Source organism: Cetorhinus maximus, chromosome 11 (assembly GCF_964194155.1).
Source record: "Cetorhinus maximus chromosome 11, sCetMax3.hap1.1, whole genome shotgun sequence".
Lineage (NCBI taxonomy): Eukaryota > Metazoa > Chordata > Chondrichthyes > Lamniformes > Cetorhinidae > Cetorhinus > Cetorhinus maximus.
In genome coordinates, this window is record NC_135889.1 from 61,176,620 (window position 1) to 61,193,531 (window position 16,912).

The 16,912-nt window shown below is 46.7% G+C and overlaps 1 protein-coding gene across 1 annotated transcript in view; it reads left to right on the forward strand.

Moving 5' to 3' along the window:
• dnah9l (dynein, axonemal, heavy polypeptide 9 like) overlaps positions 1-16,912 on the forward strand; it is a 361,205-nt gene that overhangs the window by 216,348 nt on the left and 127,945 nt on the right. Inside the window, exon 34 of the mRNA XM_078552084.1 lies at positions 9,229-9,371. Within this exon, the coding sequence (XP_078408210.1) occupies positions 9,229-9,371 (143 nt within the window). The remainder of the gene's footprint in view (positions 1-9,228; positions 9,372-16,912) is intronic.

The window sequence follows — 16,912 nt, forward strand, 5'->3', positions numbered from 1 at the left end:
TACAAGGTACCCAGGCAGTTGTCAAAATGCTTTTATCCTGCAACACTCAACTATTCCCCAACATATGACCTTCCTGAAATGTGACAAGATGGCTGCTTGGAGGACAAGGAGAATCCCCTACACACATGATATCTCTGCAAAACTCAACATATCTGAGGTGTTAACTCACAAGTTTTTTTTTGCCGGTGGTCACATGCTGTCTGAACATTAAGAAAATAGTAACCCTTTACAGATACCATCATAAGACATCGCTAAATAACTGACTCTTGAATTGGTATCTCCTGTTAGAAGCAGGCAATGCCATAGATATTGAATATGTTGATCAGTTGAGTTGGTCCTGACACTGTTCCACGAGATCCTTGTTAAGCTCCAGACTCCCGACACACTGGCCAGAATTTTTCGCTCAGCGTGCGGGCGTGTGCCCAACATGCTTGAGCGTGAAATGACACACGATTACGCCAGGCGAGCGTCCTGACATCATCACACACTCGTGCGATATTTTGGTCGGCGGGTATGCACGGGAGTCAGCAATGCGCCTGCCAACAATTAACAGGCCTATTAAGGCCATTAAAGTAATAATTAAATACAATGTTTCTCTGCCCGTCCAACCTTGGCGGGCAGGCGAATCGGCAAGGCGGCTTTTGGATTTTTTATGAAACCTCATCCACGGGAGGCAAGAGGTTTCCAACAGGAACTAAATATAAAATAAAAATGTTGAAATCTCATTTATAGCAGGCCGCTGCTTATGTGAAAGAGTCACATGAGGGGACATGTTTCTAACATTTTTAATTTCTTTATTTATGTTTATAAAAACCTTCAGCTCCCTGAGGCAGCTCTGTGCCTTCAGAGGGTTTTCAGTGTGAACCCACGCACATGCACAAACGTCTGTGCTCACCATCCTCCCGCCCCCACCCCGCAGCACTCAGCATTGCAGCGCATGATTCACGCTGGCTGCCCGTTAATTTGCCTGCCAGTGTGAAATCGCGATCGGGACTCGATTGCAGGCGGTGGTCAGTTTCGTGACCGCTCCCGAGCCCACCCACTGCACCCACCCGATGAGGTAAAACTCCTGCCCACTGTTCCTTGCTGAGATTTAGGAAAATGGCATGTTGGAAGTACTTGCACTGCATAGAGATCTATTGAGCTCTGAATGTTTGCCTTCAATGACCTTAAACCTCTTGGACCACTATTCCCCAATGTGGTTGCTATTCCACCTCTGAAGTATCTAGGAATAACTGAATAGATATGAAAGCACAATTCGCAAAACACTCCAGTAGCTTCTCATTTGCTTACCACTCAAATTCCTCTGGTTTCCTCCCCTGCTTTAATGCCGGCTTTGAATGAAAGAAAGTAACGTGGTATAGGAATAATGATAATGTTCACACCTTCCATGTTAATTGCTAGTTAACAAGCAGTCAACTAAACAAAAGAAACAATGACAAAAGGTCTGAATAATTCCCAGTTGTAAATTTAGGAGGTTGAACAGAAATCAATACTTTGTCAACTAAAGCCAGATTGCAAATTATTAACTTTTAATGCACAATTAGTATGTGCACTAGTTGCATTGCACAGGACCACTAAAACCATCTGCCATTTGCCTCAAATAAAAACAGAAAATGCTTGACGTACTCAGCAGTCAGACAGCACCTGTAGAGAGAAAGAGTTCATGGGCAGAATTTAATGCCCTCCCCTAGGGGCAGGTTCGGTGGTGGAGGGCCATTTGATCAAGCAGGAGGGTGCGGGGTGAGGACACTGCTTTCCCCAACTTCCTCCAGTTAAGTCCAGGGCTGGAAGGCTTGCAGGCAGCCTTCTCACCTCAATACTAACTATGGCCCCTCCGCTGTGCAATGACCTTTGGCCAGGAAGCAGCACAGTAAGAAAAATTTGTAATTTCTTTCAAAGGCTCCGTGGAATCTGTAATTATTTTAAAGAATATTTGTACAGGACTTTTAAGAATTTGCAACAATATTAAAGTGATCAATTGTAATTTTCTTGTATAATAAGAAATACTGGTCCATTTGACCTGGTGACCCTTGACCTGGAAGCAGTGCCGACAGGAAGGAGGTTAAGAAAGAAGCCATGTGGCTGGCAAGCACAAAGGAGAGCTACAAGCAAAGGAACTGGAGGATGAAGGCCCAGATACAGACTGAAAGAAAAAGCAGACAGAAACAGAAAGCGGAACTATCAAACTCTTGTGAGGAGATGAAGGAAATCACTCTCTGGAAAAGGTCATTTTTTTCTGTTTGGCACAAAAGGAGACATGAGCTCTTGGAGGCAATGTGCAAGCTGGTTAAAAAAGGCCTAAAACCTGGAAAGCTGTGTGACTAGCTCAGAGAAGCTAAAGAGCTGGGTGTTTTCTCAGAAGTGGTCAGACCATGAGCCAGGGTGTTATTGGTTGGTTGGTTGATTGAAAAGGAACTCTGGAAAATGACACCATCAGGACTATCGTAATGAAAGGGAGAGAGGGTTCTTAGAAGTGTGCCTTGCTGATAATAATCATGCCCATGAAACTCAGAGGTGAAAGCTGTTGTTGGATAGGACTCCTGAACTACCCTGCGTGAATAAAGAACAACATATGCAGAACTTTGTAGCTACGTAATGCCATATATGCTGAAGGGGAATGCTTGTAGTTGTGTAAGATATATCATTGTTGGATTGACTATTTAAAGTGAAATTTACCTTATATTTGAAGTTTCATTTGCCTGTTAATTCATGTTTAGTTTGTGTTACTTCTGGGTTACATTAAAGTAAAAGCTGCAAAAAGTGGAATCTTGTTGATAATTTCTTCATTTTTGGGTCATTCAGTACATTAGGTTTATGATTCCCCCAGGGGATCGTAACAGCTGATATTCAACCTGCAATGGGCAGAAGATTTGCAATGCAGGGAGACCAACAAGCAAACCGTGACATGTTAACTTGCCTAGTAAGGTAGGGAGGGGTCCTTCAATTCCTGCTGAGACCCACCTCCTGCCCTTTCTTCCAACTCCCCCATCTACCACCATCACCCCCCTTCACCTTGCTGGTGACCCCTTCCCCATGACTTCTATCTGGTCGTCACTTCACTTTCTCCATGGATCCTACAGTTAACCCTGGTACAGGCCCAAGTGTATTACCAGCAGCAGCTACGACTCCCAGTGGCGCTGCCGGCAATGGAGAGCTACTGGCACCTGATTGGCCAGCAGCTCCCAAGGGAGGGATTTCTTCCCTACTGGGGAAGTGCAACAATTAAATGTCCACCATGGAGCCGGGAGCCTCAGCTGCAGGATTCCCAGTGCCAATTAGGGACTTAATTCCCTCAGGGCTCCCAGAGATTGGACTGACAGGAGTGTCGCCAGTTTTGGTGGCAGACATCAGGCCCCCTTGCTGACCGCATTAAAATTCTGCCCAATGTTTCAGGTCAGAGACCTTTTAACAGAACTGGGAAAAGTTAGAACTGTAATAGATTTTAAACAGGTGAATTAGAGGAGGGTGAAAAAAAAATGGAAGGTTTGTGACAGAATGGAAGACGGGAGAGACTAAATAACAAAAGTCTTGGTGAAGCAGGGTCAAATGGACTAGTAATGGAACGAGTAAAGAAACAAAAGATGTTTCTGGAGGAGGTGTGAATGGCAGGCTGATGCACTGCTGCTGTCCGAAAGCAAAAGCAAGAATAAGACCAAAACACGTGCGGAAAAGGATATGAATTGGTATGAAATTGTTGAACTCAATGTTGAGTCCCTAAGGCTGTAAAATGCCTAATCAAAAGATGAGGTGCTGTTCCTCGAGCTTGGGTTGAGCTTCATTGGAACACAAAACAGGAGGCTGAGGACAGAGAGGTCAGTGTCAGAACAAGGTGAAAAATTAAAATGGGGCATCAGAGGAACCTCAGGGTCCTGCTTGTGGACTGAGCGGAGGTGTTCCACAAAATGGTCACCCAATCTACGCCTGGTCTCCCCAATGTAGAACAGATCATCTTGTGGTCACCAAATACAGATTACTAAACATTTCCACCCAGAAGGAATGTTTGGAGCCTTGGATAGTAAGGGGATAGGAGGTAAAAGGCAGGTGTTGCACCTCTTGCACTTGCATGGAAAGGTGTCTTGGGAAGAGGAATAAATTTTGGAGATGACTGAGGAGTGGACCAGGTGTCACACAGAGAATGTCCCTCCGAAATGCTGAAAGGGGTTAGGGAAATATGGGTTTGGTGGTGGCATTGCACAGGAGGTGCTGGAAATGGTGGAGGTTGATGCAATAAACACACAGGCTGATGGGTGGAAGGTGAGGACAAAGGATAGCTATCGTAGCTCTGGGCGGGAGAGAAAGGAGTAAGAGCAGAAATTCATGAAATGAATCGGACACATCTGAGTGCACTGTCAACCACGGTTGGCGGAACCCTCAGTCAAGGACAAAAGAAGACATATCAGAAGCGCTGTTGCCGAAGGTTGCGTCATGAGAACAAATGCGATGGAGACAAAGAAACTGGGAGTATGGAATGGAGCCCTTACAGGAAATGGGTGTGAGGAACTGCAGTCAAGGTGGCTGTGGGAGTCAGTGGACCTATAGTGAAGCAATCGCAAAATACTTCAGATGTTAGAAACCTGAAATGAAAACAGAAAGTTGTGGACATACTCAGCAGATTTGGCAGCATCTATGGAGAGAGAAACAAAGTTAATGCTTCAGGCCAATTACCTTGCATCGGAATCTTAGAGATTTATAGGCTGATAGTGAATATGTGTTGCAAGCCTAACTCCAGAAATGGAGACAGAGAAGTCCAGCAAGAGGAGAGAAGAGTCGGAGATGGACCGTGTGAAGGTGAGAGGAGGGTGGAAGTTGGAAGCAAATTTGATGACATTTTTCAGTTCAGGACGAGAGCAGTAAACAGCACCAATAGAGTCATCAATGTACCAGAAAAAGAAGTGAGGGAGGGGGCCTGAGTACGACTGGAACAAGAAATATTCCTATATCCTACAAAAAGACAGGCATAGCTCAGACCCATGTGGGTACCCATAGCAACACCTTTTATTTGGGGGAAGTGAGCTGAGTAAAAGGAGAAGTTGTTCAATGAGGGAACAAGTTCAGGCAGGTGGAGGAGGATGGTGGATGGAGACTGGCTGGGCCTCTGTTCAAGGAAGAAGCAGAAAGTCCTGGTGGGTGAAGGAAGTGTAGTGAGATTGGAGGTTCATGGTGAAGAGGGGATAGTTAGTGTCAGGAAATTGGAAACTGTTAAAGTGACAGAGGACAATGGAAGAGTCACAGATGTAGGAGGGAAGAGACTGGACATGGGAAGAAAAAATAGAGCTGAGTTAGAAAGTAATCAGTTCAGTGGGGCAGGAACAGGCTGAAACGATGGGCCTACCAGGACAGTCCTGTTTGTGGATCATTGTGTCATTGCCATCACTGAATCCCCCACGATTAATATCCTGGGGGTTACCATTGACCAGAAACTGAGCTGAACTAGCCAGCCTCAGCCCAACCATCTTCAGCTGCTTCATCAATGACCTTCCTTCCACCATAAGGTCAGAAGTGGGGATGTTCGCTGATGATTGCACAATGTTCAGCCCCATTCACAACTCCTCAGATACTAAAGCAGTCCCTGTCCAAATGCAGCAAGACCCGGACAACATCCAGGCTTGGGCTGACAAGTGGCAAGCAACATTCGTGCCACACAAGTATTAGGCAATGACCATCTCCAACAAGAGAGAATCTAACCATCACCCCTTAATCCAAAAAGAAAAAATGCTGGAAAAACTCAGCAGGTCTGACAGCATCTGCGGAGAGAAAGACAGAGTTAACATTTCGAGTCCGTATGACACTTCTTCAGAGCTAAGAGAAGTAAAAATGTGGTGAAATTGATACTGTTTAAGGGAGGGTGGAGCAGGTAAAGCTGGATAAAAGGCTATTGCCCCTTGATGTTCAATGGTATTACCATCACTGAATCCCCCACTATCAACATTCTGCGGGGGGGAGGGTGGGGGGGGGGTGGTGGGGTGTTATCATTGACCAGAAACTGAACTGAACTAGCCATATAAATACTGTGGCTACAAGAGCAGGTCAGAGGCTAGGATTCGTGCAATGGGTAACCCACCTTCTGACTCCCCAAAACTTGTCCACCATCTACAAGGCACAAGTCAGGAGTGTGATGGAATACTCCCCACTTGCCTGGATGAGTGCAGTTCCCACAACACTCAAGAAGCTTGACACCTTCCAGGACAAAGCAGCCGGCTTGATTGGCATCACATCCACAACCATTCACTCCCTCCACCACTGACACACAGTAGCAGCATGTGTACCATCTACAAGATGCACTGCAGGAATTCACCAAGATTCCTTCGATAGCACCTCCCAAACCCACAACCACTACCATCTGGAAGGGCAAGGGCAGCAGATAGATGGGGACACCAGCACCTGGAATTTCCCCTCCAAGTCACTCACCATCCTGACTTGGAAATATATCACCGTTCCTTCACTGTCACTGGGTCAAAATCCTGGAACTCCCTTCCTAACAGCACTGTAGGTGTAACTACACCACATGGACTGCAGCAGTTCAAGAAGGCAGCTCATCTCCACCTTCTCAAGGGCAACTAGGGATGGGCAATAAATGCTGGCCCAGTCAGCGAAGCCCACACCCTGTGAATGAATTTTTAAAGAAAGGTTGGAGCAGGCTGTTCGGGTTTGGGCAACGATGATGTTGAAGGCCTTGGTAGGAAGATCTCCAGAGATGATGAGGTCATTGACAGCCCTGGAAACAATGGCTTAATGTTCGGTTGTTGGGTCATCATTCAGGGGAAGATAGGAATAAGTGTTGGTGAATTATGGTTCAGCCTCTGCTTGGTAGAGATCAACGTGCCAGACCACAACAGCACCACCCTTGTTAGTAGGTTTGATGACAATGTTGAGGTTAGATCTGACAGAACGAGTGCAGCAAGCTCAGAGGGAGATAGGTTAGAGTGAGTGAAGGGAGTAGAGAAATTGAGATGGCTGATGTCATGCCAGCCGTTCTCAATGAGATCAAGAGACGGTAAGAGGTCAAAGGGAGGGATCTCGGCGGTGGGAGAAGACTAGAAATGGGACAGGAGTCATTTGTCTCATTGCTTTTAGTAGGACCTCTTTGTCTGTAAATTCCCTACCACAATCTCTATGCTACAATGATGACACTTCAAAAGTGCTTTTGACATCCTGAGGTCAATGTGCTTTAAATGGGACATATTAATGTAAATGTGCTGGCAGACTACATTGGTAATGTAGATATTCAGATTAAACTCGAAGGTAGGGCATAATTTAGAGGATAAAAGCACCATTTCTATATACAAATGGTTGGGGTCTCTGAAACTCTTACATTGAGGCTGGATAATGCTCTTTCTTTACAATCAAGGGTTGCAAAGGGGCACCAAATATTCTTGGTGCCTAAGGCCTTAAGAATTCTTAACCTGACCCTGCCCAAAGATTGTTAAACAAATCTCCAGAATATTATTTCAATTTCATACCTCCATTATTCAGTCATAGCTGGTTGTTTTTTGAGGTGACATTTGGGTAGTGCCAGCAATACAGTGACCATTGTGTTTCCTAAATAATTTCATTATCCTGCTCCATACCGCACATTCCTTCAATCCCATTCTTAAACAGTTTTTTAATACACCTGTTTTTCAAGAATTAATTGACACTGTATTAACTGCTTTTGCTGCAGATCTTCTAATTTGTCGGTTGCCTCCAAGTTTATAGTTTGGGTTAGTGTCCATGATTGGGAAGATTTTGTATAGTTTGAGGGAATGGATCCAATGAGAATAAGCCAAATGATCTTTCCTTGTTCTGTACTTACGTTGTGTTTTATTTCAATTCTTTGGAACTTTTTATGCAGTGATTCATTTCCATAGAGTTGTATCCTACAACACTAAGCAATGATATCTTAGGTGCAACATCACTTTGGTAAATATATCTGGTACTCAGTAGAAATCGTTGAGCATATTTATGTGGCAATCAGCATAATTTAATAAGAAGAAGGGTCAGGCAGATTCGAAAAGTTAACTCTGTGACTAGGATTTTCCCGTCGGCGATTTGGGGGCGGGGTCCGCTCGCCGAGGGGAAAATAACGCGGGATGACATTGGGAGGAACCCCCAACGTCATCCCAGTCCATTTAAATTTTCAGGAAAGCGGGCGGACAGCGAAATCAGCTGTCTGCCCGCCAACCTGTCAATGGCCAATTGAGGCCATTGACAGGCGAATTAAGAGAATTAAAGACCTGCCCGTCCAACCTTAAGGCTGGCGGGCAGGCCAGGAGCCCCAGCGGGCTTCTGATAATACATGAAACCTCATCCACTGGCGGGATGAGGTTTCATGTCTGTTTTTAAAAAGTTTCATAAAGTTTATGTGTTTCTTATTAACATGTCCCATCTCGTGTGACATTGTCACATGAGGGGGGACATGTTAATAATTTTAATATTTTTCTATTTTTGGAGTTTTTTTACCTGTCAGTAATCTCCCTGAGACAGCACTTGGTCTCAGGGAGCAGTGCATTCTTTTATGCGCATACGCGAAAGAGCGCACTTTGATAGATGGGGAATCCCTCCCCCACCCCGCACAGGAAACGCATAGCGCTTCCTGTCGGGCAGGCCGCTGGGCGGGCCTTAATTGGCCCGCCCACTCAAGATGGCGGCGGGCCCCGTTTCGGCGGCGGAGTTTGGCTGCCCGCCCGCCACCGAGCTGGTGGGGTCCGCCCGCCCACCAAGGGCAAAATTCTGCCCAGTTTCTCTCTCCACCGATTCTGCTAGACCTGCTAAGCTTTTCCAGCATTTTCTGTTTTAGTTTAATATGTCATTCTTTTCAGCATTGACCTAGCTCTAATTGTAAGATTGCTAGCATCAATTCATAAATACAGTGATAAAACTTCTAATATTTATACACATTTGAAATATTAAACTATTCTAGACTTAAAACCTGCAAAGTATATTTCCATTCTGTCAACTCATCTTCAAATTTACTTACCTGTAGTTTTACTCATCACCACAAATACTCCCTCCTAGACTATGAGTACTTGAAGCCAACCATGTTAATTCTTCTGTATGTAACTTCTACACAAGGCTCTTCAATTTAAATTCAGTAACAGTACTTTATGATGTCTCAGTAAAACATATTCTTTGACAGTATTACTGTGTTTGCATATATTTTAATTTTTGTAGGTTCAATCTAACATTTATGTCGAAAACAAAATTTTGTACTCAAATTTTTAACACATAAATACACCTGTGTTTTAGGGGATATTCCAGATTTGTTCAATGATGATGAAGTGGACAGTATTATATCTACCATGAGAATGGAGTTACGAGGTCTTGGATTATTGGACACCAGAGAGAACTGCTGGCATTTCTTTATTGACCGGATTCGGCAACAGTTAAAGGTCATCCTGTATCATCACTATTTCACTTACTCTGTTAATTATAAATGACGCACAATGTACTTATTTATATTCCATCATTATCTCACCAATGTCAGTTGTAACAAGACTTCCCTACTTTTATACCACATCTCCCTTGTAATAAAGGCCAACATTCCATTTGCCTTCCTAATTACTTGCTGTACCTGCATGCTAACTTTTTGTGATTCATGTACAAAGACAACCAGATCCCTCTCTACAGTAGCATTCTTTAGTCTCTCTCCATTTAAAAAATAGTCTGCTTTTCTATTCAAAGTAAGCAATCTCACATTTTCCCATATTATACTCCATCTGCCAAATTTTTGCTCATTCACTTAACCTATCTATATCACTTTGCAGATTCTTTGTATCCTCCTCACAATTTGCTTTCCTACCTATCTTTGTATCACCAGCAAATTTGACTATGATACAGTGGGTCCCTTGATCCAAGTCATTAATATAAATCATATATATTTGAGGCCCCAATGCAGATCCCTGTGGCAGTCCACTGGTTAGAGATTACCAGCCTAAAAATGACCCATTTATTCTGACTCTATAGGTGGAATCTTCCATTCTGGAATCTAAGTTCAGTGGCAAGCGGGGAAGTCAGTGTGATGCCCACTGGGTAACGGAATGGCTGAACACATGCAATCTTCCGGTGTTCAGCTCATTAATTATGCATCCGCGAATCTTGTGGCAGGGCAGGCAGGAGATCATCCGCCCCATCGTAACTTCATGGGGTCAAACATCCTGGCGCCATATTTAAAGGGCACCCAACAGCCATTCACTCATTGCCGGCCAGGAGCTCTGCATTACACCTCCAGAGTCCTTGTGGGTGCAGCTCATACTGGAGAAGCTCACAGTTGTGAGCAGCCACACCCCGGGACATATGAGGGCGTGTCCGGCATTGCCTTTCGCTCATTTCTAGATAAGAGCACCACTGGTGATACACCCACGGTCAGGCCAATGCTTGCTGTTGCAGTGTACCCTGGTCACCAGCATCTCGACCTTTTTGAGGCCCCGCTGCCTCATGTTGCTCTTCCTGGTGCTGTACCAACCTGTGGTGGGCCCTCTTCTCCTCGTCTGGATGAGAGCCAGTACCAAAGCAGGGTTACCTGCAGCCTACAATTAAAGTGATAAATTTAGTAAGCATCTCCTTTAGAGGTCAAAACCAGCAGGCCAGTACTAAGCCCTTTACCTAGCCTCTGTCTAGACATGGCATCCCCACCTGACCCCTTCCAGGTGAAGGACATCCTGGAGGACCAGAGACGGATGTTCCCCCTGTTCATACATGACTGCACATGGAGACATTGCTCTTTGACCAGAGTGATTGGAGCCATGTGCGAGAAGCCACCCTCGAACACTATTCTGCTTGCCTTCATTACCCTCGAGACGCTATAGAGAGACCATTGCCTTGGAAGCACAAAAAGATTGACGACATGAGCCCTTGTCTGCCATGACTATCTACCTTAGGGGATGGAGTTTTGGAGTCACGAGTTTGCTTCCCTCCACCAGCCGTCCCCCTTGGAGACATCCACTTCCCTCCCTCCTTCCCTTCATCCCAGCCTCTGACGTCAGGAGATGAGAAAAAACACAGAATAAACGGTAGCTCCACACCTTGCTGGCCTCGATGCTATGAGACCCATGAATTGGAACAGATCTGCTGCAATGTGGGCTTCACCATAGAGAGTAGAACATAACTGAGCATGGTTGATATTCATTTGCTTCATAATTATTTGGGTGTCCATCTGGTCGGCCACTTATGCTGACCTTGAACCCCACCCACCCAAAAAGACCACTTTAAGAGATCTCATTTATTGATTAACTGCCTGGTCAAGGCCAGGTTTGAAAAACGTACATGTCAAGTCCCACCTCGGCCCACCCTTTTCTACCCTCCCCCTGTCACCCACCAACTTCCCCCCATCACCCTTGCCCCACCCAATGTCACCATGCCTCTTCTCTCTGTCACCCTTGAACCTCCCCCCATTACCCTGAACCCTATCATGATCCACCTCCACATGCCTTCCCTCCCCTCAGAGCCGACACCCATTTCCGTCCCCATGGCCACCCCGACACTGCCCCCTCCCATTATCCGAGCCACCTGTCGCCTGCTTGACCACCACTCTCTGCCCCCACACCACCACCACCACCATGAAACCTTCACTTACCAAACTTTCACCCTGGACCAGCCACCCTGCCGCAGGATACAAATGCAGGATGATGAAGTGTGATATACGCTCTGGAGTGCACTGCAGGGCTTCCCCAGAGCAGGCTGGGCAGTGGAGGCACTGCTTAAGCACCCCAGTGGTCTGCTGAAGGACATTTGATGTGGGAGCATGGCTCTCATACGGTTACTGCCCACGTGTACATAGGTTGTGCTCCAGAGTCATGAGCTGGGGGTCAGCAGATTGCCCTTTTTGTCCAGTGGTCATCTTCTGCTTTCTCATGGTAGCTCAATTGCTGATAGTACAGTGAGCCAAGGCAGAATAAAGGCATCGTGACTGCTGTCAGGATAGCAGGCATTGACCTGCATGATGCACTCAGCCTGGTCACATACCAGCTGGACATTGAGAGAGTGAAACCCCCTTGTGGTGGTGGTATATCTCTGAATTTACGTGTGGCTCCTGTACAATGGATCCCAGCCCCATAGGGAAGCCTGCTATTGTGGCAAAGTGCATGCTGGCTCTGCCTGCCTTCTATGAACAAAGAGGATGCAATGTATTCCCTACTCTCTGCATGCAGAGCATTTGTAACCTCGCTTATACAACAGTGCACCACGAGCTGCGTCATGTTGAAGATGCTGCCTGTGCCAACCTAGAAAGAGCCTGGCACAGAGAACTTCGAGGCCATGGTCACCTTTACAGCCACCGGCAATTTCATCTTCCCCCTGTTCCGAGGCTGCTGACCCGTCTGGAACAGGCGGCAGATTTCTGTCAGCTCCTCCTTAGAGAAACAAAGATGTTGCACACATTGGGCAGAATTTTTCATTCTGGAGACTAAGTCCGGCGGTGGGCAGGAAAATTGGTGTGTTTCCTGCTGGGTGGCCGAACACGGGCGATCTTCTGCGTTTTAGTTCATTAATTATACATCAGCGAGGAACTCGGCAAATCTCATGGTGGGGCGGGCAGGAAGCCATCTACCCCGCCACTACCTATGGGGTTGAAGGTCCTGTGCCATATTGAAATGGCACCTGGACAGACTCACTGCAGCCCAGGTGTTGTGGTGACAAAGAAAACTATGGCACACCAGAGAAGGAGACCTTTCGTCCCAGTGTTCAGTGAATCCTCCCTGGGGATTCTCCTCCAAACCACCCAGGCAAGGCAGGAGGTCCTCTTCCTGAAGGATGGGAGTAGGTGGTCCTCCCACCTGACCACACCAGCCTGGGAGCTCTCCAGGGAGGCTAGTGCCCATGGAGCCCATAAAAGGACCACCCTGCAGTGCAGGAGATGGATGAATAATCTGTTCTGCTCAGCCAGGATAAGTGACACCTCTACTCACTGCAAACTCAACTCTCATAAGGGCAGCAGGTAGTCTAAGGGTTAGAGTCCATAGGGACGTCAAACACTACCAGCAGATGGAACATCAGCACTGAATGTGTTACAGCCACTTTAAGCTCACCATCTCATGTCAGTTCCTGCACAACCGCGTCTTAATCCCTTACTGGGGAGGCCTCATCAGACACAATAGGCAGGCATGCTTCTGAACTGCTCTTTCATCCATTGTGCTCACAGTCAATCCACCTGTCTTTATGGGACAAGACTGCACATGACAAAAGAGAATAAGCCATAACCAGAGGAGGAATCCCAGAGAGCTGGACCGGGATCATTCTTGCGTGGAAGCTGAGATCGGCCTTCCCCAACAAGCCAGTGAGGATGCATCAGGTACACATCGACAAAATGTGGCAATGACTGTGAATGGTCTTTAATGCATAAGCCTGCTTAGTCAATCACTAATTATCCCTTCTCTCTATTCCAGGTACCAGCAAGAAAAGCAGCAGGGGAAGACTTCCTCCACCAGGAGACTCCGCCCCAGCCTCCAGACTATCTCTGAGAAGAAAACAGAATGATCCTCAGAGGAAGAGCCGACACTGTGTTCACCTGCACCCTCCACCAGCGCAGATACATGCACCTCGGTAGGACCTTGCTCTAGAGTCAGCTCAAGTGCACAGTCTGGTTATCGCCTCACAGACTGGGGTTCACAATTGGTGGAGGCAGTGACAGCCAAGGTCTCTGACACTCAGAGGACTGCTGGAGATAAAGCCCCTGCTGAGACTGAGTCCAATGATGAGCCTCTGGACTCAGGCCTAAAAGACATGTTGGAGATGCAGAGACAGGCAGAATTCCCAGAAGCCATCCGTAGACTGGACCAAAGGTTGGAGGAGTCAGTCCATGTTCTGTCTGCTATCGTGGCTTCGGCATGCAATTGCATCAAAGTCTCCATGGGAAAGGTGGCAGCAACCTTGGAGATCCAGGTCCAGCAGTTTCTGCCGGATTTGCACTTGGACCTACCCCTATTACTCTAGCCATGGTGCATTCCAGTTGTGGCTAGGCGAGATGGGGATGGGGCACCTCGACCCTCCAAGCACCCCTTCTCTTCATGGAGACAGGGAGGGGCCAACAGGCGCCCCAAACGGAGGAGGAGCATCAGCCAGACACCCCAGGGGCATCCAGCCATGACACTCCAAATGTGCCCTGCCATTCCAACTCCCCTCTGCCAGTGACCCTGTCAACTCTGGCAGGTTAGGCTGAGGAGGGTGCACCTGCACCTGAACAGGAGACCCTTAGCAGGCCGGGACCCTCAAGACCTCAGGCCACCAGACGACACCTGCCAAAGTCATCCCAGGCAACTGGGCATAGCAGTCAGCAGGCTGTCTCCACTTCTGCTGCAGATGTCGGGACTGCACCTAGATGTAGTGATAGGGTAAGAAAGATTAAGAAGCTTTGAATGCACAGTGGTGGCACGGGTGTTCACTCATTGTATTGACTTTTCACTTTTGTAAATATATGTTGCTTTAATTCTTCTCCAAGTCTCATGGATACCATTTATATTCAATTTGCTTCAATGCCCTGCAGTCATTTAAGGATCCAAAATGTAGCCCTCAGTGAACATTTGTATAAATTCTCTGTGTCTCACCAGCGTGAGTAGCCTTTATTTCCACATCTGCAACATCAGGGAATGCACATTGAATGTGATTCTGATGCCTGGCCAATACACCTGTCAGTCTTAAGTCTCAGGCAGACATAGTTTGGGCTCTGGAGAAATGCTCATCAAGGTTAGTGATTGTCCTGCTGTTGTTGTACTGATGTTTGTTGTTTGTAGAGGCACAAGTAGTAGTTGCAACTAACGTTATATTCATTTCTCCAAGGTGTAGTTTGCAATGGCATTTACTATATGAGAGACAGTTCATGAAAAATGTAGTTTCAAACTTTGAAGCCCATAGGCTTCCATGCCTCTCAGCAGGAAGATGTCATGTCCGCATTTAAGGCTGAATGTCATTCCATGCTGAATTCCCACTCTCCCCGCACATAACGCTGAACTAGACAAGTAAGGATCAAGCAGGAAACCTACAAATGTTTGCAAGAGGGTTTAGAGTGTGTAATGTCAGGAGTGTCTGCTCAGCTTTATGAAGTATCTCCTTACCTGCAACGATCTTACATTGGACCTGGACGGTTGCTTAGCAGTGTTTTACGTGCTCCTCAATCTGGGGTTCATTGCATGACAGTGTTCCCAATGACTTAGGGTATCTAGATAGGAGTGGCCTTTGTGAGCTGGACCATGTCGAGGAATGTGATGCTCTGAAAGTGATGCATTTGCAAATCTCCTAAGGCCACAGCAGGGTCTATGTAGTGAAGATGTAATTCGCTGCTGAGTCAATAATGACTGGGCTAGGTTTCTCCCTACTGCAAAGGTTATCCAGGACAGAGACTTCATAGGCTTTCAACGATTGCAGGATCCCGCGTGTTTGCAGCTCATCAAACCATAGTACTGGTGAAGCACGCTCTGTGAGAACAATGCAAACAAACCTCACAGTTTTGCTGCACGATGTAGATTTAAAGGTCACTGCATTGTGATGTGCAAAGGGCGATTGGAGGACGGTAGCAAAATGGTGTCCCAGCATTATGCATTGATGAGATGGGACAAATGGAGCTTTCCGGATGCTGCTCACTATTGAGACGTCCAAGCACAAAGCATTAAAAATTGATATGTGTGTTCGGGTCTCCTTATTGTGCTGGTGTCATACTGACAAGAGTGCATCCCTGTGTAATTTGGAATTGCAACCGCTTAAAAGCTGTCATGCACACTGACTTGGTGAGGCCATGGGCGAAAGGACTACACTATGTGGAGTTGCTTAAGGGCATACGCTAAGGAAATTATAATCACATTCCACAGCGGCCACATGTTGCCAAGGCTACTCTCCCTTCCAAGGATGATCCTATCATTAGGGCATACGGTAACTACTCATTATTCTGCGATCGCTGTGAGATATTTGACCTTTTGTGAGATGTTCAAGCTGAGCATGAAGGTGTTGGGGTGTTCCATGTATCGAAAGCACCTCGATTGTGAGAATTTGTCATCACTTTAATCCTCCTGTAATCTTATAGTCATCAGGTTGTCACTGGCACACCTGCCACACCATACCCATGCAATGATATCTTAATGAGGCTTGTCTGAATCCTTGCCCTCTTCAGAGCCATCCCCTTCAACATCCCCCCCACCAATCCAAGGAAACATCTGGCTTCTCAATGCCTGCCTCAGACAACACATCCCCCTTTGCAGCACAAGGTTGCACAGGGCACAGCAAACAATGATGATGTGGGACACTCTCTGTGGTGATCATTCGAGAGCCTCGCCTGACCAGTCCAAACATCGGAAACGAATCTTCAGGAGGCCAATCATTTTCTCTATTAAGGCTTGTGGTAGAATGTGTTGCATCGTATCTCTTCTCAGCTGCACTATGTGGATGGAAGACAGGCATCATTAGCCAGCTCTTCTGGGATTATCCTTTGTCCCTGTGGAGCCAACCCTCTAAGCACTGAGGTACCTCAAAGGCCTGTGGCACCTGCGAGTGAGTCAAGGTGTAAGAGTCGTGAGAGCTCCTTGGGTAGCTAGCACAAACATGCAGGACCTGCTTTCTGTGATCACAAATTAGCTGGACGTTCAGAGAGTGAAACCCTTTTCTATTTATAAATCTCACTGGCTGCTGCCAGGGAACTCTCAAGGCCACATGTGAGCAGTCGATGGCACCCTGCATTTGCAGGATTGCAGAGATTGAAGTGAATCCCACAGCTCTGGCAGCCTGGCTTGCAGCATCCATGCAGAACTGCACCTAATGGTGAGTTTTATTGAAAAGGGCATCTGTGACCTCCTTTATGTATTTATTTGTCATCGATTGTGAGATTCCGCAAAGGTCCCCAGTGGAGCCCTGGAAGGAGCCACTGGCAAAAAATGTTCAGGGCAGTGGTTACCTTCAAAGCAACCAGCATAGGATGCCCTCCAAGGCCTTGTGGCATTAGTTCTTCATAGAG